This window comes from Acromyrmex echinatior, chromosome 8, assembly GCF_024713525.1.
Source record: "Acromyrmex echinatior isolate Ae372 chromosome 8, ASM2471352v2, whole genome shotgun sequence".
NCBI lineage: Eukaryota > Metazoa > Arthropoda > Insecta > Hymenoptera > Formicidae > Acromyrmex > Acromyrmex echinatior.
In genome coordinates this window covers 10,200,870-10,224,009 of record NC_141859.1, presented here as the reverse complement: position 1 = coordinate 10,224,009, position 23,140 = coordinate 10,200,870, and the positions used below count along the sequence as shown (strand labels likewise).

General features: G+C 39.5%; 1 protein-coding gene and 1 long non-coding RNA gene across 8 annotated transcripts in view; one reads left to right on the top strand and one right to left on the bottom strand.

Annotated features, from left to right (window-relative positions):
* Gclm (Glutamate-cysteine ligase modifier subunit) overlaps nt 1–23,140 on the top strand; it is a 37,566-nt gene that overhangs the window by 3,074 nt on the left and 11,352 nt on the right. The window contains exons 6-8 of one of the 7 annotated variants that reach the window (XM_087408813.1): nt 50–161; nt 15,173–15,325; nt 20,749–20,854. In XM_087408813.1, the coding sequence (XP_087264939.1) occupies nt 50–161; nt 15,173–15,323 (263 nt within the window). In that variant the 3' untranslated portion in view covers nt 15,324–15,325; nt 20,749–20,854. Of the gene's footprint in view, nt 1–49; nt 542–2,422; nt 2,583–15,172; nt 15,330–20,748; nt 20,855–23,140 lie in introns of those variants that run through there. The other 6 variants (XM_087408811.1, XM_087408812.1, XM_011063871.2 and 3 more) reach the window with 6 other exon arrangements.
* Nucleotides 242–22,523, bottom strand: LOC105150648 (uncharacterized). The gene is made up of 2 exons (XR_015545985.1): nt 22,387–22,523; nt 242–1,109 (listed from the first exon to the last, which is right to left on the bottom strand). It is a non-coding gene; the product is annotated as an uncharacterized LOC105150648 (long non-coding RNA).

Genomic DNA, 23,140 nt, shown 5'->3' with positions numbered 1-23,140 from the left:
GATTATTAAGCATAAGGTGTATTTTATTTTTCGATATTTCTTCTTTTAGAAATTCTTCCTCAAGAAGTATTAGAGAATATATTTGGTTCTACTGCCTATTTATACTGGTTGATAAGATATCAAATCCATCTCAAATGCCGCGGCATTTTATCATCGAAAGGGTACTTACTGCGCATTAATAAATCTAATGTTAAATCTTAACGTTAGTAGTACCACTAAATATTATTTCTGCACAAGGTAATGTGTCTCATGTTCTTTATTAATATGTTTTACACACGAATAACTTATACTTAATTTTTGTGATCATGAGCATTTTGAACATTTTATTGTACATATATTATATTATTATTATAAGCTTTTATAGTATTGCACTGCGTTATGCGTCTTATTTTTATTAATTAACTCTTGCAAGTTTTTGTATAAATTTTTATAGCATGACGTACATAGATGCGCTCTTTTTTTTTAATTTTTTAACTTTCTCAATAGTTAATCATTGTAAACAATTTGAGAAATAAATGTTACAATTTCTTGGAAAGGCAAAGTGATCATTGAAGATATTATTTTCCAAAATTGACAATATTTTATCCTCAAGTTACAAAAAAATTTTAAATTTTTTATAAGTTGTACCATTTGCCTTATTCAATATTTATTTTTTTTCTACGCACAGACCATGCGATAGTTTTATCGTCCTCGAGCGACTTACAGCCCTTCGCTAGCGGTAGCCGATCGGGAGTCCGCCAAATGGTGGTGACACTAGAGGAGATCCTTCCTTTTGTGTATATATGCGTGTATGTGTTGCGTGTTCTCAGCATATTGTCGTCGTCGTCGTCGTCGTCGACGGTCGGCTCCGATATATGCGCTCATTTTTTTCTTCTTTGCCACTACCGCCTTGTGCTGCTGCCTTCTCGGATCTTTCCCTTACCCGCCCGTTCTGCTATTCCACTCTTCTCGTCCCATTCCTCGTTCTCCTGGGAGCTCTCTTTTGCGTTAAGCCGCCACCGCGTGGCACACACACCGCTGGGACGACGACGAAGCAAAGGGAACTTACGGAGGACCAAGGATAACGCTCTCTGTCTCTCTTCTCTCTCCTACCAGTGTTGAATTCGATTCTGCGAAAAAAATATGAAATGCGAAAAAGAAAAAACCCTTTCAAATTTCGAAAGCAACGCCAGCAATCAAATTGATGTTAACGTCGAAATATTTGACGAACTACTATTTCTTTTATGACAATGAATACTTTAAAGATAAACTAGAAGATCCAAGTAGAACACAAAGTCATCATTATATTATAGAACGTCATTATGACATTATTTTAACTTAGATATGACAAATAAGGTCATGATGATGTCTTTATGATATTATTATAATTTCTGTGTTCTACTTGGGCAATAGTAAGATAATTGCAACGATGTCGCGTATAAAATGTATCAAGTACGAGGGCAAGGAGACATTGAAGGGCGCGTCTCGTGCGTGCCTATTTAGCGAGATCCACTGCCTTTTCCGCTCTTTCTTTCGTCCTTGTCGCGCGAGCCCTTCACCCATACACTGCGTTCATCATTCTACCCTCTTCGTTCCTCATTCAGCACTCAACGGTGGCTCCTTCCTTCCTTCCGTTTCTCTCTCTCTCTCTCTCTCTCTCTCTCTCTCTCTCTCTTGGATACACACGCATACGTGAACGCGTGTATATTCGCTCTCTCTCTCCCTTTGTCTCTTTCTTTCCTTCATTCTCACAACCATTGCGTTGAGAAGCCGGGTATGCGAACCCTGCGATACTATGTTATGCCTACGGATCGCGGGTCTGACATACTTTGTATGTTAATGCCACATAATGTCGGTTTTGTTTTTCTTTTCATCGTTTATTTGCTCGGCTCTCCTCCTGGTCCGATCGCTTTTGTCGCGAACGGTGTGTGCGTAACCCCGCGTCTCCCTGATATCGCTCTCATCCGATCCCGGAGGAGAGATGTTTAAGAGTGACGATGTGTTTCGAGCCAGACAACGAGACTCATCCGTAGAGAATCGCGTTTCAAAATCTCAAAATCGGAATCTCACAGAAGAAGGCTACTACTAATACAAAAATTTTTTTTTCTATTAAACGTACAAGATCGAACTCGAGGTTCGCTATTCTTTTTATTCAACGTTGAGTCCGGAGTTAATTCTTAGTACATAGGATTGGATCATTCGTGTCCTGCACATTTCTTTCTTTGAAAAACTAGGAGCATCAAGTAATTATCCATACAGCACATTTTATTCGATGAGACATCCTGGAAATGTCCTTAGTACGTTCTTTAGAATTCTATGTTGCATACGGTAGTTACAATATTTATATACATTTTTTTTTAAATACACAACCTTATAAATATCTTCTGAAGATGTTAAGCTATATAAAAGCTATGTAAAAATAATTTTTGTATATTTGTTAAAGTGATGAAAATTAACCTGGGACACCATCGTATGCAGTAAAGGACCGGAAATCATTGTATGTACTAAGGATTAATACGACCGCATCGCGAACAAAGTGCGAGAAAAATGGAAATGAGATATGTAGGAATTAAAAGAATATCAATAGAATGACTAGAAATGGAGACGGGAGAAAATCATTTATTTTTGTTATACGATTTACCCTTCTAATTCGAAGAAGAGATTTTACTGATGTATGAGTAATGACAGAAAAAAAGACAATGAGTGAGCTGAGAAAATATCGAAAACAAATTATCAGTAGAACTTCGTGAAGCTATAGTAAATTAGCGTGGACAAGGCCTCGCGGCGTAAGGAATAAACAAGTAGTAATTAATGAAGCTATTGAGGTGTTCGTAGGATATATGATTAACGAGACGACGTGACGTAACATAAGTTACGTATGGCATGGCGGGTTAAAAGACGAAGAGAGAACAAAAAAGAAAGGGATAGAACGAGAGGATCGGCGGCAGCAGCAACAGCAACTCGGCAGTAGCGAGTAAACGCAAAAGCACCCTCGCTCGGCCCCGTGCGATGCAAAGACAGGATATAAATAAGCGGCTGTCGTTTGCGGAAGCAGAAAACGGGCAAAAGGACAGAAATAAAGAAGAAGTCGAGGAAGAAAGGGAGCCAGCGACGAAGAAAGGAATAAATAAGTCGGGGAGCGAATGCGAAGGAAAGAAGGAGAGAAGAGGCAGAGGAGAATCGGCAGCACCGGGCCCCCGGCTCTCAAGTCCCTTGTCGCTTTGCTCGACCAACGTCCCGATCTACTACTTTCGCGGTATACGACCGTCCTTTCGTATTGGAAAGCTTTTATTTCCGCCGTGTGTAGGGGCTGGCAGGTGTACTCGCGTCTCGTTATCCGAAGAGTCACCTCTTTTGAATCATAGGATAGATTTTAGAGGTGTGTTTGTCGAGAATGGAATGGCTCGACAGATGCGTGAATAACAAAATGATTTCTAATTGAATAGTGGACGAATTTATGTCGATACCACAGATTAAGTTCCCATAAATCGTTCCAGCAAAATTACAACATTGGCTGTATTCAGAAAAAAAATAGCTTTGCAATTGTTGTAAGATTCTTTAATGATTGATTTATTTAACATTTACATTTAGTGAGGAACTAGACTGATATAAAGAATTTTGCAACAGTTATAAAGCTATTTTTCTGCTATTGAATGTTGCAGCAATGTTGTTACAAATTCCTGCATTATGTGGGTAAAGATTGGAGCACAGACCTTTTGCGTAATGCAAAATGTATAAAGCAGCATAAAATAAAATCAATTTCAATCAGAATCTTTATTTCCTTCCTTTTCATAAAATAAAGGATTCTGATTGATTCATTTTCTTATGCATTATGAGTTATGCAAGACTGTATGTTTCAGCCCTTAATGAACTTTTTCCTAAAATAGAATATAGTTAGGTAGCATAAAATCTCGGTTTCTGCTTATTCTCACGTCGATTGATTTTCTTTGACTTAATTGAAGGACTTTGACTGAAATTTGAGGATGATTTTAGTCAGAAAAAATTCCCAAAATTCAAAGACAAAAAAACGTTGAAACTGCTAAGGACACCCTGTATACGCGCATACGCATATACAGCAGGCATATATGCGATGGCTGCGAACAGAACGGCGTGCGGAACAGAACAGAACAGAACAGAACAGAACAGAACAGAATGGAGCGGAATCGAAAGAGAAACGGAACACACAGCGGAGAAGCGCGAGCTGACTGCGGCAGGGGCGCAGCATGTTTATTGGCGCATCTCTCAGTCTTAAATCTTTATGTTGTCTCCGCGACGGGGTCCGCTCCAGCCATCCCCCCTGGTCCCATCGGAGAAAGACGGAGAATCCAAGAAGAGCACCGGCTCAGGAAAAGGACGAGAAGGACCAACTCGACGCGGTAAGGAGAGTGAGAGAAAGAAAGCTAGAAAGAGAGGCGTTCGCCGGGACACACAGGGAGAGATATATCTTCCCAGGGAGAGTTGCGGTCGCGAAATCGAGTCAAGAGAGTCGGACAAACCGACGACCGTAGGCGCGCATCCACCGCATTACGCACACAGAAGCCGCGATTTTAACGTGCCTCGAGAAACGCGTGTCGCTCGGTCGCGCTGAGCCGAGAGGGAAACCTTCGCCTTCTCCTCGATGCTAAAAGCGCATATAGAGATAGACAAGGAATTTTATTAACGATCGAGAGTATGCAATAAGGAAGTCGCTTCGATAGCACATTTGCTTATGACAATTATATGTCGATGGAATTAAGAATCGACGCGATTACGTTGGGTCATTGTTTAATTGTCATTTTTTTGTATTTGGGAATATTATTCTCGAAAGGTATTTTTTAAAAGAATTTTTAATATTGCTAATATTTTTAATATTCTTGAATATTATTAATAAGATTATATTATTATTATTATCTATTTTTATTTAATATTCTTGAATTTTGGAGAAAGAGAGAGAGAGAGAGAGAGAGAGAGAGAGAGAGAGAGAGATGAAGAATAAATTGAATCTTGGTCAAAAGTTAATCGTAAGTTATAGACTTAGGCATTAAATATACAAACCGATTATGAATATCGGTAATAAAAGAATATAGTTATAAGTATATTTATATCTACCATGATTATAAGTATATTTTCGCGGAAAACAAGTTTCTTTCAAAGAGTACACAAAAAAGTTTTTAACTGAATTATTACTTATGTATAAATCTACAAAATTTCTGGTTAAATCTATTAAAATTCTAGTTGAAATAATCAACATTTAATAGAAATCTAATACTTAGACTCAATCAGAATTCTGGATACAGTTCATTTTTCACCAGAATTCCACGTAATTTAACGACGAAACATTTTTTTCCGTGTACGTCTTGAATGCAGCCGCGCGACAACGCGACAATCGAGATATCGCTGCGCCTTTTAGTAACGCGCACGTCTATTCGTCCGTCCGTCCGTCCGTCAGTCAGTCAGTCGAACGATCGCAATCGCGATCCGCGCTTTACACTCGTTTCGAAAATGAAATCGCCAGAATGTTCCAAACTAACATCCCGTTACGCAGTATTCTCGTCATCGTTTGTAAAGGTAAACGCCATCTCCGACATGACGGCAGGAAAAACGCACGACGGCTATCAGCAACGATGGTGAGTTTTAATAGCCTTGCACGTATCATTTATCGGATTGCGTCGCGTTTAGTTCATTAAGTGGCGGCGATTGGTTCAGAATTATCGAATGATCGCGGCTACGCGATTAGGAATTGTAGATTAACGTAGCAAATTGAAGGAGCCTCTCGAATTTTATTTGTAGTATAAAATTATCTTTGTATTATTAAAGCGCGCGATCGCGCGCTGAATTCGTAATGGCGCTTCGAATATGTTCGTAGTCATGATTTTAATTTGATTAATTTGCGACAGGTGGCGCCACTGAAATGTGCGTAGACGCTTGGAGTAGTCTTGAAATTTAGCTCGGGATGGCGTACGCTATTTCGATGAACAATTTGCGTAATTCCCATTGCATCGATTATCTGTTCAATTTCAAACATATATCGTCAAAAGTATCTGATCTAAAAAAAAGATCGAGAGACAAGACATTGATACGATAAAATTATTGACCATTAATGTTGGAATTATTTAAATTTATTAATTTAAAATTATACCACAGAATAGTTGTAGAAATTTAATATTGATGGCCAATTTAATATATCTAAAAGACAGTAATTAATTACTTATTTTAATTACTTATATTTATTGTAAATATTAAATTTAAAGCATTATTGTTCAGTACTTTTAGTATTCCAAATAAGTTATTAATTATCGTTTTTTAGTATTATTAGATTTCTATAAAGGAAAAACCGATATATGTAAATCGATACATGTAATTTCTCCAGTTTTTTAAATTAAATAATTACCTTCGTAAATAACAGATAATTTATTCATAAAATTAGTATAAAGGGTCGAAATATTTCTATGTAACACTTTATTTAAAAAATACTAGAAATTGAATTATCGCATTATAATCTCTTAAAAGTCTTAAGTCATTAATTCTCTCAATAGCTTGCACAATTGTAACGTACTTTTATTTATTCTCCTATTTTATCTTTTAGATTTGCTAATATCAAACAACCTTGGATAATTCTTGCGCCTTGAACGTACGAAACAATCTGCAGGATAACGTTATCTCAACTGTATCAGATACAATTTCAATTCGCGAGAGAAGAAATGTCGCCGAAAGTTTTTCCACAGGAATTCCCAGTATATTCCCGGGACGATGCGTGCTCGCGATGGCGGTTCGATCGGTCGGTCCCTGACGATCCCTAAGTGAAATATCATCGGCAATCATTCACGCGAGATCCTTATCGCACGGCTAACGTGATCTCTAACCCCGCCGAACTCGGGAGCAGTTTTATATGCGGGCTCCCGCAGCGGGCGTGGGTGCTCGGTGCCGGTGGTTGCACGTGGAGGAGTGTCGTTTCGTTCGGATTCTGCGAGCAGGATCGCGACTGGAATGTGAAATCACAGTTTCTTTCCTCTCTGTCTTCCTTGCGATGAGCGCGGAAGATCCACACCCGAGGAATTGCGGGGAAGTATTCGCGAACGACGCGACGATCCGCACGCACGGACGATAAATAAGAACTTCGGCATTTCGCGCGTTTCTCCTCGCACGAACGATAGCGAGACATGACTTCCGATATTCGAGTACCTATCTTATCTGCCAGTCCCGTCGGTCGATACATTGCGGAATGCGCGCCACGATCATTGGACAATAAAGAGAAAAATAAGAATAAGAATAAGACGCACTTGAGCTGCGATAATCTCAAATATATTGGGAAACTCGGCTGGTTAACGTTGTCTTTGATTATTGCCCGTTTCTACCAATGTATAGATTAACTTTAATCTTGGTTCAACTTACTCTTCATTTTTTTTTATTTTTAGAACTAGAAAAGGATGAAGAATTTATTGAATCGAGATTAAAATTAAATCATATTGGTAGAAACGGGCCTATGTTGTTGTTTCTTTGCAATAGAGACTAACTGATGCTGTCTCTATCAAATGCCTGTTTCTACCAATATTAACTTTAATCTTGGTCCAACTTAAGATTAAAATTAAACTACGTTGATAGAAACATGAATCGGGCCCGAGACGATGAGGAAAATACAGAGAAAAAAGCCTCGATCGGTTTGTAATTTCGATGTTTACGCGTTTTAAGCCACCTGCCGCTCATGAATAGAAGTCGAATCGAGACGGCGAGACGCGCGCGTCTTGGTTTCGAAAGATGTTAATTAGGCTTTTACGGTACACGGCCAATTCCAATCTACATTGTGTGTACGAGGTGAATTCTCTCGCGGTAAGGAAATCGCGCAATACTTTTAGGCCCCCCTGGTATATACGTTGCGAAAAAGTGAAATGTGTTGTACCATTGCGTTTCCATTGTTGTGTCACGGGGAGGCGTAAAACGGGGCAAGGTTGCATTCGCGATTGTTCGGAAAGAGTGCCACATGTAAGTTCAAGTCAGTTCCGAATCTTTCGTACTTACGCTCCCCTCCTCCTCCCCCCCCCTCCCTGTATTTTATATTCTATCTATTTATATTTTTCATATATATATTTCGCCTCGATCAATTTTTTTCTATCAATTTTTTTCAAGTAGAAGCTCTACCTCAAACAGCACACAATATTTATAAAATATTTACAAAATATTTATAAGATTTATTTTAAATATTTTGTAAATGTTATAGTAAATGCTAAGAAAATAATGAGACATTATAATTCAATTAAAAAATGTTTATTAGAAATATTTATTTATATTTATCATAAATATTACATAAAACATTTAGCCTATATTTTAATAATATATTTCGAATAAAGCTTTATATAAAAGCTTTATATAAATTATGTATGAAATGTCTATGTAACATTTCAAAAAATGAATATTAAATATCATAATTATCATAAATATTCTGTGATGTTTGAGATAATTCTACATGTTAATTCAATTCAGACAAGTATCAAAATATATTTATGTCGAATGAGGTAATAGTACATGAAATACGTTTAATGGAATCCACGATATTAACTTAGAACGTCGCGCGCGACGTTAATCAGTAATATCAACTTTCTACGACGATCACAAAACATTTTGAAATATATAATAACATCTCAGCAGCATAAATGAAAACGTTGCGGTATAGTGAAACGAGCAGGTGATGACGAGAGAACAAGAAAGAAAGAGAAAGAAAGGAGAGGACAGTATGGGCGCGCGTTTCTCATTGTGAAAATCTCAGGAATCTCTGACCTCCGGTGGCTGCTCGCTTTAATTACGTTTGTCATTTCGTCGACCGGTGTCTCATTATAAAGAAAGTTCGAGACATAACTCAGCACTTGTTGCGAACTTAGGTGGCCTCTTTCTAGTAACGGCACTAACCAGCCCAACCAGACAACCACAGCAGCAACCAAGCAAGCAAGCAAACAAGCAAACAACCAACCAACCAACCAACCAACCAACCGACCGACCGACCAGCCAGTCATGAGCCCCCTTTTACCTTACGTATAGCCCTCCGCGTGCCTCTCTTCGCATCGCCGCTCTAGATCTTCGGATAAGAGCGAACACCATTTTAGCGGTTCCTTACACACCAGACATCCGCTCCCTTCCTATATATATACGGCGGCACTCAGGAGAGCCTGGCTGCATTTTTTTTCCGCGCGAATGTGTCAAGCGACTAGCGAAAGGGAAGGGCATGAAGAAAGGGGATGATAGACGAGACCAAGTAGATGGTGAAAGAGAGCCCAAGAACTCGGAAAACAGGAAGAAATTAGAAAAGAATAAAAACCTATCGGCTGAAACTAGAGGTCCTCAAGTAAGAGATTGGACATCATACATTTGATTCACTGTAGGATCTGCATAACATAAAATGAAATATCCTTCTATCTTATGCATCTATTAGTCTTGAGCAGATCCTGAAAAATACCTCGATTGACGAGCCAATCGGAAGTTGTCTGATTTCTTATTTGATGATCTCTAACCGAAACCTCTAATCCTGAATATGCATGCTGAGATTTGTACGCGTGAGAGCGAAGGAAGCAGAAACGGGATAGCGTACCGTTTTGCGCACGATAAGGGTTTCGTTGTTCCCCGTTTTGTCGTTCCTGCAACAGAGCGGCATTACGTCGGCGCGTTTGTTTGTCGTTTCGCTGGACCAAGGAACGCGCTACCGTTTTCGATTAATCTCCTCTTATCTCGGTGACTGTATCTCGGCGTCTTGTAGAAATGCTGTTAAATACCATACTGTCGAGGGAGAATTTTGGTAGTAAAGAATCGGGGTGTATATTATCGATAACGTTTAATCAGTATATTGATTTCCTGATTAAACTGATTGCCGTAATCTTGAACATGATTAACTATTATTTCTGAGAAGAAACATTGCTCCGAGTTTTTCTCGGAATTTTAGAAGCGGATGTTGCTTATCTACGAGGACTTTGCTATTTTTCTTGTAACGTTACTTCGTCCGCGAGATACCTAATCGCGCATGCTTCATATTCAGGTTAATTTCGCATTTAATTGTAGATTTATCTGTTTACGAGACCTATCCGTTGTACTGTTAGAGAGCGATAATCAATCTCACCGCGAACGGTGAGAAGATCCACTTCAGGAGTGAGATCCGTCATTTCATAAAATTACCTGCGCTGCAAAGTGGAGAAATCATATTTATAATTATGGCAGCGTAAGAAATAACTGACACGCCGTAAAGCTGGCAGTTATAATTATAGCGCAGGAAATTATGTGTGCATTTATTATGAGCATTAATATATTCAAATATGATAAGTAAACAATAATTATACTGTAATATTTAGATAATCCATCGAATTCGTTATTCGGATAATCGAGGTTTTTTGTATATATAGATCATATAGATCATATATATATATATACATAAAAATCACATAGGTCGTATAGATATCGCACAGTGTAAAATAATCGTAATTGATCTCGTATCGGAGTAGATATAAATTTCAGTATCGAGTCGCGATGGCGCGGCGCGGCGCGGCGTTTTCCCGAGTGACTCGCGTGCATGTAACTCGATTGCGATTTGCGTATGAATCCCGTCGGCTCGGCATTCGATCGCACATAAAATCTAGCTTTGCATGCTGATAAGGGGCCTCGCGCACACACCTGTGTGTGCGTCACATCGCACCGGGGCCGACCGTGCGTATACGTACGCGCACGCATAAAGAGGCCCCGCCGCGCTATATTACACCTCTCTCTCCCACTCCTCGTTTCCGATCCCTCCCCGTCTCCCTCTCACGCTCCTTTCTCTCTCTCTCTCTCTCTCTCTCTCTCTCTCTTTCCTCTAAGCGTGTACGCGCGCACGCAGATCCCGCGTGTCGATGTGGGTACGGTTATTAGCCCAGAAAGCAAGGCCCCTGCTTCCGGTGTAGGCACTTCAGTTCGAGAGTTTCTTAACCCCTTCTTACACGACTCTTGCTTGGCCTGGCCTGGCCTAAGACTCTGCCCCGGCTTGGCCTGTTGTCGGTTGCGGGTGGTAGGTAGGTAGATACCGTAGAGGTACGGCAGCTAGATTATACAGGGTGTTCCGCGACGTACACGACGAGTTTCACTCGCGAATCTTTTGTGCGATTCTTTCTCAACAAAAACTCATTCGGTGATTCTCGAGCAATAGACGGTCAAACTAGTCAAACGTTTTCTTTCGCGAATGAAATTTTGCAGAGGCGTCAACAGATTAATTTTATAAACGAATACTATTTTTTCAGAAATATATTTAACACTGAGAAATCGCGATAACCATTATGTGACGTTTAATCGAGTCTTCGTGGAAAAGATGTCAGTCTTAAGATTCGTAGAAACTGCAAATTAAATACATCTTTCAAGTATGTCGCGTGAAAACACCCTGTATAGGTGTACCGGCGTGCACACTACAGGGTAGATTACCAATGGCGAACCCGTCATTTTTCCCGCAACGAGTTGGACCCGACCTGTCTCACCAGGAGCACTCGTAGATTTCGAGAGACACCGAACGATGCGCACGATTCCGTGCACGCGATCTCGACTATCGTACGGTAGCGAGCATTGTATTAATTTATAGACCCAAAACGAAGGCTGTACAAGACGATCGAAATAAGCGAGATCAGCCAGACATCGAAAAAATAGCGAGCGATAATAATTATATAATGGAATTGTCGAATGGCATCGTCTATTGGCATTGTTTATTCGAGATTAGATTTAAAATCGATAAGGATAAATTTTGACGTTTGTTGTTTTTAATGGCTAAGGAGGAAATTTCAAAGGCGTTGAAACATTCAAAGCTAAACTAATAATTGATGTCACACTCTTAAATTTATAGTGTCAAATTTAACTTAATACGTGATCATATGGTTATTTTATACTAAAACAATGGTTACATTTGACACTATGCAGTGTCAATTTGATACAATGTAGTATGAAATTGACACGATAAAGTGTCAAATTTAATTAACGTTTTAGTAAAAAAAAAATAACGATATATTTAGTAGAAGCAGTAGCGATTCACATTAAGTTAAATTTGACACTACAGATTTAACAATGCATCGTACATAATTCAGTAGAGAAGAAAAACATTTTTTACTATTACATTTGTACTCTGTTAACCGCGCTGTATCCTTATTTTGTCTCAATTTTGGTATAAATTTATTTATTTTTTTTGAAAATTTACATTATAAGATTTTGAGATTTAAAGACGATGTTTATAATCAGTTTTTGCAAGACAGTTTTTTAAGTACAGTCTTGAAATTAGCATTTTATAAGATACCATTAAGACGATTTCAAAACAAGAACCAACTATGAATATTCAAGTATCGACCGAACAATTCGACAGTACAAAAACAGAATTGGACAGGAATGAATTTCTAAGTTGAAGTCGGTTTTTGCGGTACCTTCGAGGATATTCGCGAGCAGACGAGAGGCGTTCGCAGTGTTTCGAAAGTGATGACCCCGCGAGCGATAAAGGTGCGTGTTGCTTCCTCCTCGGAAAGCATTTTATACGTATGGAACAACACTAATGCGATGGAGATTAGCTTACCTGGGTTCCCATGAACTATTTTTGAGCTTAATCGTTGCGCTGATCTGCTGTTATACGCCGTACATACACACGCGGCTGCGTTGTAACAGATAATTACTCCTCGTGGCGGAGGATAGACGTTCCTGGATCGCTAATGAGACCCCCTTGGAATATTATCGATGCGTACGGTAGCGTGCTCGTAACCGTCGTTTTTCTCCCCGACCGATGAATTTTCTGTTCCTTCCAACGTCGTCATCAGGAAACGCCCGTGTTTCTCAGGGTAGAGATAAAAAACGCGAACGTTACTTTTCCGTTTTACTTCCGTGACTCGAGGTCGCGACATTTTTCGCGAGAGAGAGAAATCTTGTGTTACTTAATACTTATTTTATTATTACTTAATTTTGGATATATAAGGAAAAACTAGGACTAATGAGGGTGTAGCGTAGTTAACGATATACGAAACAATATAAAAACTTATTATACTTTTTTAATTTAGAAAGAAAATAACATCGTACGTTTTGATTCATTTTCAAGTCATCCGAATTTGTGCAATTTGAAATTTAATTTTGGATTATTCGGGAAATTCGACGATTGAAATATTTATGATGCCTCGAAGGATCGTTCCTCCTTTTGTCTCAGGTAGCAAGTTGATGCTATTTGTTATCAAAATGATGACAAATAACGTCAGTTTGCTATATCTGGGTCGCTTCAATCGAGCTGTTCGTCACTCGTGAACGCGTATCGCGAATCGTCTGGGTCACAGGTGAGAGATTAAAGAGTCATTCTCTCTCTCTCTTTCTTTCTCTCTCTCTCTCTCTCTCTCTTTCTTTATTTCTCTCTTCAGTTGAGAACTCACGTGGAAACGGGCTCGTACTTGCACGCAACTGTAATGGTCGTCATCGACGTTAAGGTGCGTTGATATAACTCGTGACTCTCGATTGACGTCGGATCGAGTGGTTCAAGTTAGACACTCTAGTATATCATATAAAAATCTTTTAACATAAATTAATTGTTTGCGGTAGAATCAAGAAAATGCATACAAATATATTAAATATTTCTTTTTTCACTATGCGGCTTAAATAATGGATCCGCTAAAATTGTTCGGCAAAAAACTGTTGCAACGTCGGAAGTGGCAATGCCCGGTAAGCGTACGGTTCTCAAAGGGTTAATTGGGCATAGTAACTCTTCAGGTGACCAAGCTCCATGGGAGTGTGACGGAAAGAACCCGGTGCGCGGAATTAAATACAGTACCCACGTCTCTATTTATAACATCTTATAGATGAACGTCTTCTCATTCACCTTGTGGCAGCGAAGTATGGAATAACCTTGCGCATCGATGTTCGTTACACCTTGCCGACATAAATGTATCACTCGTGTTATAGTAATACGTGCGTCGGCGTCTCTATGTGTACATATTACGCACATTATCTTAGATTTATTCTCACTGCTTCTCTCTCTCTTTCTCTCTTTCATTACTATTATTATAAAATAAGAATAGAGATTTAAAAATGAGAATAAGAAAGATTTTATTTAATTTTTCGATGAGCATTTTTACAAGAAATTAATTAATTGGAAAGTGCATGCCCTTTCATTTGTATAATACGTATTTGTTTACGTTTTGAGAACTTTTCGATTTAGTTACATTAAATTTACGCTTTGTGTTTACGTAGCGTTACTTATTTGTATAAGAATGTACTGTGCGTGTATCCTCATATATATGGTCGTTTAAAACCGATGACACCGATTGTACTCGGAACTCGAGCCTTCATTATACGCCGTCTCCAATCACGTGTGACAAATTATTCCCGCGTCACTTCCTTTAGTGCGCCGACGAGATTTCTACGGGGTACGACTTGAAAGACCGTCTGGCAGCCATGCCCAATTCTATACACGCATCGACATTTGAGACAATGAAATGACAATTATAATTAATCGAATTTCATTCGTCGAAGCTCGAGATCGTGCGAACTCTCTAAACTTTTACAGTAAATTGTTGTTACTCCGAAGAGTGAAGTCTCATATTTAAAGATTGAAAATTGAGCTACTCTTCTTCAGCTCAATTTTCACTCTTTAGAATGAGATTCTAAAGATTCACTTCAAAGAATTTACATAGTACATCAAAAAAAAATAAAACTCACTTTACAGCTAATTTTTCAACTAGAATTATATCTTACATAACGTAATCTTGCTCACAATTGTCGGGATGTTTAAAAGTTAGTCTTCTTCAATTTCTCACGATGTCGAGGACTGACGAAATGTTCTGCAATAAATTTAACGGATATCTCTGGCGCGTTCCATTAAATTTTCGATGTCTATCACAGTGTGACACGATTCAAAGTAATTTAACGGGTAAAATGTTGAATGACATCGCGCGTCTCGCAAAAATTCTCGCCGCGCGGTGGCGTCAGATTGAAATATAGGATATATATATTATATATATAGAATGCAGAGAAAAAAAGAGAAAAAAGGTATCATCCTTGCGTGTCGGAGTCGGAGCCGCGTAGCAGAGTCGCGGCTGAGGTCGAAGTACACATGAGGCGGTGTGTATAAGTCAGCACTCAGGATATTTCGTCATTTCCTGCTTCTCACGCGATACAATCTAAATTAACTATGTTCGCTTGGCTAGGCCTCCTCCCTCGCACGGAGAGGCTCTCGCATCTCTCAAGAAAATTTCTTATTTCCTAGCGAGGAGGGCCGTCACCGCTGCCGCCGCGCCGTCGTGCAAGGTACATCGAGGGGACGTCGAGCGGCGTCGAGAGGAGGCGAAGACGAGGAGGATGAAGAGCCATGCCGCACCGGGGCTTTCACAACGTTCCCGTTTTGCGCTGCCAACTGATTGTGAGTAAGTTGCCACTCGCATTCTCCATGGCTCACACTCGGAAAATCGGCCTTTAAAGTCCTCGCGACCGGAAGAGAGAACATCTACGTGTTGCATCGGGAAAATGTGATGCTCGCGAAGAGTCGCGAGATCACCTAGTTTTCCTTAGTCCCCTTGAATTCCATAAAAGTAGTATGTAGCACGAGTATGTAGATACGTGAAACTCCGATCTCTGTACGTCAAAGAATGTGTCATCTTGATTCTTGCGATATCAAGAGATCTTAAAAAGTTTCGTCGTGCAGCAGAGAAAAAGAAAAAGATTGATACACGATTGAAAGGATGCTTTTGCTGAAGTATTGTATTTAAAAATTTCGTTAGGTATAGATCAAGTAATTATGTAGACGCTTAATTAGTTACCGGAATGTTAAAATTTTGTTATAGCATTGCTCAAAATTCTTGAGATTCCAACATAATTGTTTTGATAGTCTATCAAAATTATCTTTAGATTTGTCAAATTTTTATCTAACCAAATTTTTGGATCTATTTCAGCAAAATTTGTTTCGCGTACAATTCAGCTAGTAATATTCTAAATAGAAATAGAGAAGTGGAAAGGCCAAAAAGACGAGTACGTTGCGAATGAAAAATCATAATAATTTATTAAATAAGATATTAATAATAACTAGTTGAAAAAAAAAAAGAGATCCACGGAAGGAAAAATTAAAGCACCGCAGTTTACGTTCACACACGGACCGGTTGCCAACTCGACTGTGACTTTTGCGAATTCCACGGGATTCTAATTTGTGCCTATCCTCGGGGAGAGGCCGTTTTACGGCTCGAACGACGCAGTCGCGGAGGAAGTAGGGCGTAAAGTGCCTTGAACTTTGAACCGCGCTGCTCTTTTTTTTTAAACGTCGTAAACAAGGAACTCCGCGGGAAACGTCCACGTAGTTTGTCGGCGATGCATAATTTAACATTTTCGGCGCGATTGATATTAACAATATCAATCGCGAAAAAGTGAAACTTGACAAGAACAATATTCTTGATTACTTCACTTCTACTCGCGATTTCTACTCGCGGCCAAGACTTTCTCACGATATAATTAATCACGCGAGATGTCATCGAGATCTCGGTCTCGTCTACATTTCACGTTTCCCGGAAGTTAAGATTGAGTTTTCTTCCGAGTCTTTTTTTTTCCCATTTTCCGGAAGTTCATTAAATCGAAACCCGGTTTCGCCATCGCGACGGCTTTAAACGATCGCGCAATTCGTGATTGCGACATCGACGGCGAGAGCAGCGAGTCCACGTGGTTTCTTCGGTGAACGTCTGACCAGCGATGGACCGCATCACTTGCTGGATGCGGATCCCTGGACACTTCCGCTTCGCGTTCCCGGTATCGCGATTAGACTCCGTATAATACGTGTTAAATACACTGTACGGGAGACTCTGGGAATCGGCGATTAAGAAGCAACGACACGCGCGATGATCACGATCGGACGGGCATTTGCAATTTTGTAATTACGATCGCACGATTAAATCGCGTTTTTCCTTGGAATCCAAGACACGGGCGTGCTGGCGAACATCAAAGAACGCGCGAAGCGAACGGGCGAAAAGAAAGGAGATGATATCGGCTACGAGTGTGTTAACTGCGGAAATGTTATGGCGTAGAACACACGCGGGTGGAGAAGGCGTAACTGACCATGGTGTAAATGCACGCGTTCGTAGAAAAACGGGGATTACTAGTGTTTTGCATGGAACGGACGCACGACGACGCTCCTTTTCCGTCCGAACGCGCAGCGCCTGAACGCTTTCATTAAACTGCTTCTACTTTAGACGCAAATCAACTACAAGGTTGTTGCGACAGCCAAATCTGAAGCGTGCATTTTGAAATTGAAGATTGGCTGTCGCAATAAGCTTTGGAATCGAGCATGCATTTAGCTACAGCTTTATACAAGGCGGCGACTAACGAACACGAACATTATCAAGGGTCGCGTATTAAATCTAACCCTCGCGAAAAAACGGAACTCTCGCTCCTGACAATATTCGGCATTAGTCTCATTAAACGAAACTAATACCCGGCGTATCGTTTGATCTCGTCGCGACTGTCAAAAGTTTGCGAAGCGGCTCTGAAATGGGAGTCTGATCGCGTCGCATGTATACGCACACGCACGCACGCACGCACGCGGGCTGGCGTACGCGGCGCGATCGGCCGTGCCGGTGGCGTTTCTAACAAATTAACGGCCGATATCTCCGTCGTTTACCCTGCTCCTTTGCCTTCTGGCTCCACCTCCCAGCTCCGAGGGAGCGGGCCGGCCCGTAAGAGGAGCCGCGCCGAGGCCGACATCCAGCGTCTGCGCCCGCGCGGGAGAGAGATCATTTTTGCCACGTATTTGCAAACTGAATAATAAATACCGCGAAATATATACGCGAAAGAGCAGCGTGTTCCGCCTTCATGCAGCTCGCGCTCGGCGCGGATTGGTCGCGCCGGTCGCGAGGGGACGGCGATATCCATTCGCCGTCTCGCTCTCCTCCGCGCCGCGCCGCGCCGCGCTGGACCTACTTTGTACACGCACACGCGCGCGCGACCTGGATGCACGTGCACGACGGAACTCGTGGAGAAGGGGTACGTCTGTGCACTGGCTGTGTGTGACGTGTTTCTCTCTTTCTCTCTCTCTCTCTCTCTCTCTCTCTTTTATCTCATCATTTGATTCTCTTTCTCTCTTTTTCTTTCTCTTTCTCCAGCAGGAGAGAAGTGGCATTCGCGCGGCTCGAGCGAGTCCGTCTCCCTTGGTTCGCTTCTGCGTCTCTCTCTCTCTTTGATCTCTTCTCTCTAGTTTCCTCTAGTTTTCTTCGTCACTTATGACTCTCTTTTCTTTCTTTTTATTTCTCATTTTGGATATCTTTTTTATTATTTTTATCATTACTCCTACATCTGTTATTTTTTTTACGCTTCTATTTGAATTTTTGTATTTCTACTTAATCCATATTTTTTATCATTATGCTATATATTATTAAGGATTTTTTACTAGAATTTATGATAAATCTGTTTGCTTCTTTTTCTCTCGCATATATATTTCATCGTGATATATATTTTATCTGTACCTAATTTGTAGCTTATGTCTTTCTTTTCTCTCTCGGAAGACGCTTTTCTCTTTGGAATACAATGAATTTCTCTTTTTCTCTCTATTTGTGTCTCCTTTTGGCTCTCATGTAGCCAAAAGCGTACGCGCCCGCATGAGCGTCCGATCGAATCGGGTCTCCTCATTGCATTCGATGCATATACAAGCTATCAGCTTTCCTAAAACCAAATCCATCGTAGAAGTAATTCGACATAACGAGAAAAACGCAATCGATATCTCGCAGCACGTATTTAGGGGGAGGGGGGGGGGTTTCAATTTGATAACCGAGATTAATGACGGCGTCCGTGGATTAACATACGTGCTCTATTTTTGTTAATTGTAAACATATTGAATTTTTTTCGATTCCATTTTTAATAAAAATAATATTTCAAAATGCAAGAGAAAAAGAGAGTGAAAGAACGAGAAAGACCAAAAAAAAAAAAAAAACAGATTACAAAAGTCAATTTGGAAATTAATTCGTAACTTGGTCGTTTTCTAATCAAAATTACGTAAGAGCGGAAGAAAATAATCCGCATTGAGGGGATAATATCATTAAAGGGATTGATAATAGAAGCAACACGAAATATTGTATCAACGATAATAATACGCGACCGTTCCCGTCACGTTCCCGACTGTTAGAGACTTCATTTCGTTTTAGGGATTGTTCGGTCGAATAGCATAAATATTTATGCACATACGCAAGCATTACGCGCTTGCCAGCGCATTAACGAGCACAATGCACTTATATCGTTTCATATATATACCAGCCGCTCAGGTGAGTGACGGCCGCCCGAGCGTGATATTCTTCTCAGTTTATTTTACGGTTCCTTACGATTGTCGCTTTCTTCCGTTTACCATCGCTTCTGTTCCATCTCTATTTTTATATACCTTCTAAAGACGTAACAATATATATAGGGTGTGCCGTCAATTATGGTACAACCGATCAAGTTGAAATATTGTTCAATGACGAAATGAAGGAAAAGTATAGAATAGATTTTTGAGATTCACGATAAAGAAATTTGTACAGTGGGAAAAAAATATAGTCAATTTTAATAAATATTTAGTTCAAACTAAATATTAGTGCCAAACTAAATATTTACAGTAAATAAATATTTGTTAAGTAGATTTTTAATAAATATTTAATATTGGTAATATTCAACTAAATATTTATTAAAATTGATTATATTTTTTATCAATTTGTATCCGTTCGCTCTTTTTCCGTGATATTTATGCATTTCTTTCCGATGATTCGCTCATGTCCCTTCTCTATCAATGTAGATTAACTTTAATATTACACAGAAAAAATGATTTTGCTGAAATATTAAAAAATTTAGCTACAGCAAATGTAGATGACTTGAGAACAGCATGTATTTTTTGTTAAATTTAATCGTGGCACCCATTTTTTTGTTTGGATCATCAAAATAATTAGATCGAACGTTCAAACTAGTTTTAGAACGCTAGAATATTTTGCAACATTATCAGCAATGCTTAAGCGTTTTATATAATTATTTTTGTGATCCAATAAAATTATTTTTAAATCTATCTAGATATCTATCTAGATCATCTATCTAGATAAATTTTTAGACATTTCAGTAAAATCATTTTTTTACAGTTTAATTTATATTTTATTTCCCCAAGAAGAATGAAGAGTAAATTAAATCGAAATTAAAATTAAACTTAATTAAGTAGTAGGTTAATTGGTAGAAATAAATATAAATCATATATCAAGAACGATTAGTGAACAAAATCTTTTCTATTGCGTTTCTTTTTGCGCCCCATGACGCGAGACAGCTACGTCATGGAGATCGGTATCGATCTTATTATCGAAAGGGCAGCCAGTAAGCACGCAAGTCGAGTGAGTTAGCACGGTATCGCCCCGTATCCTCTCAACTTGTTTTATAATCTTTTAAATATTCAGTTTGTACGCTCGGTTTTACATTCACTACAGCGTATCGGCCGCTACGCTACACGAACTCGCACGTGTACTAACTCGAAAATGATTATCAGTGAGATCGCAGATTGACCCGCGATTGATTTTTCTTAGAAGGATCCGCTTTTGAATCATTCTCAATTAAGCTTAATATTTGTGGAAGTAACTCAATTAGAGGAGAGTTAGAGAATAGAAGTGGGACCAGCGTCCTGTAAAATGTGCATACGATTATCGAAAGTGATCTCTCGGTTATATTTTTCGACTGTTGAGCCATCAGATTTAAGTTCGACGTTATCTTCTGAAGAAAATTTCATTCCAAGGCCGAGTTATTCCAGTTGAGTTATTTCCATATCTTTCGGTAAACATCAGTTCAATATACTCTTTTGTTTATTTATAGGTAAATTGTCACGTAGTTTATTCGAAGATGGAACAACCGGGGCTAAAACTTTTAGAACCACGATTGTCGCTCTAAAGAATAAAATCTTACTCTTAAAGATTGAAAATTGAACTACTCTTTTTCAAGAATAGACTCAAATTTCATTTGTTTAGAGTGAAATTTCACTGCAAAGAATATAGAATACTTAATATTTGCCGCAACAAAGAATCCGCGCGCAAAAGGAAACGCGCTTGTTTACGTTAATTTGTGACGCATGATTTTGCGCGCGCGGAATAATTAACGCGCGTTCTCCCTGCCCATTTCCCCCTCCCCTCTCGTCATACACATTTATTTTTCATGGGATAAAGTTCGACGTAACGAAGCGTCCGACGTTAACGATGCGTTAAAACGAGGCAGGTGGGTTGCATTAATGCAACACCGGGAGGAATATAAAACGAGTAATCGCGAAAGGTCGCATTAATATAGTAATAATAACAGAATAAAAATACGCGATTTTTCTCTCGCGAAAACGACGCGGAGTACACTCGCACGTAGTTTATATTTAGACTCGCGCTTAGAACGAATTTATAGTCATTGCTATCGGGATCCTTTATGCACCGTCCCTTGGCGATATTGCGGTGTGCCTACACTCCTCTAACACTCTAGGCCGACGGTTCTCAAACCTTTTTTTGCTCGTAACGCACTATTGTCCGAAAGATGAATTAATCTCGCGGCAGCAATTCGCGAATGCTACCTTCCTTTTTCGTTTAACTCTTCAGGTAAATACCGAAGAAGGAAATATTTTTTTCATTTAAGAAAATTAAGTACAGATCCTTTTCTCTGTCCGCGTAGCGATCACAATGTGCCCAAATTTTCCACGCGACGCGCCCTTTGAGAGTCACTGCTTCAGACGTTAGAGAAAGAGAGAGTACACCGTGCGTGTCTATAATCTCTCGGCTTTTTTTTCACGCGCGTGTGATGACACCCACGTGGTCTCTCGCCGCGCGTGCAATTCACATGGAGCCACTAGCCGATATCTATATGGTCGCAACCTTTCTCCTCTCATGTGCTAATCAATCTGCGTGGCTTCCTACGCATTTCGATTACGTAAACGCGGCATTGTGAGCCCAGCGTGAAAATGAAAAAAACGCGAAATCAGGAATCCGCGCCTCGCATTCCGCGAACCTTGCTCGCCGACCCCCGCGTGCGAATCGGCCTGCCGGTCTCCGTCTTCACCGATATTTCATATTCCAATGACATTTGCGGATACAGAGGATCATACCCGCGAGGATCGACTATCGAAACGCGCAATAGATCGTGCACTTTACATTACACGCGTGAAATTATTAGCACGCTCGACCGGAGGCGGGGCGAATCGCTTTCGGAACGATTAAATTCAATCCAATCTAATCTCCAGGGACATATAATTAATTAGAAGCACGCGAATGACATATATATATATATGATGAATGATATATATATATATATATAAAAGATGATCGCCGAACATTTCGTATATCTCGTTTTCAAATGTCTTTCTTTCCAACATCCCACTTGAAGGATTATCCTTAAAATTCGTCGCCCGAGGCACCGCCTACTTTGCTTAAATACGCCTTCGCATCTTCCATTTTTTTTCTCTTTCTTCTTTGTGGAACTCACATCCATTTTTCGTCCCACCGCGCCGCGCGGAACTTTCGCGGCGATGCGATGGCGACGACGCACAGCGAAGGCGAAGAAGAAGAAGATGCACGCCGCCAATGCACGGGCGGATCCGCGAAGCTGCGCGGGGCACCTTCTCCCGCCAGGTACACCCGTGTCCACCAACACGTCTTTGCATATATCCATACAGTCGCAAGTACACGTATACAGGGTGTTTCTCGAACTCTACAATCGATCTCTACAGTTTTCCAGATACTTCCAATGGATTGACCATAAAATATTTCTGACAAAAGTTTCTTGGTTTCTAATAAAGAATTATAATTGCAAAAAGAAAACTTTAAATGTATTAATTTTTGAATGAAAAATTGAATTTCTTTTAATTGATCTATATTTTTCTTTCTACATTCTTCTGAATAAAAGAAATTAATTTATTGATATTATAACGTTATTATAATTTTTATTATTTGATCTCAAAATAATTCTTGGTTGGGTTCTAATAAAGGAGTAATTGCAAAAAGAAAACTTTAAATGTATTAATTTTTGAATGAAAAATTGAATTTCTTTTAATTGATCTATATTTTTCTTTCTACATTCTTCTGAATAAAAGAAATTAATTTATTGATATTATAACGTTATTATCATTTTTATTATTTGATCTCAAAATAATTCTTGGTTGGGTTCTAATAAAGGATTAATTGCAAAAAGAAAACTTTAAATGTATTAATTTTTGAATGAAAAATCGAATTTCTCTTAA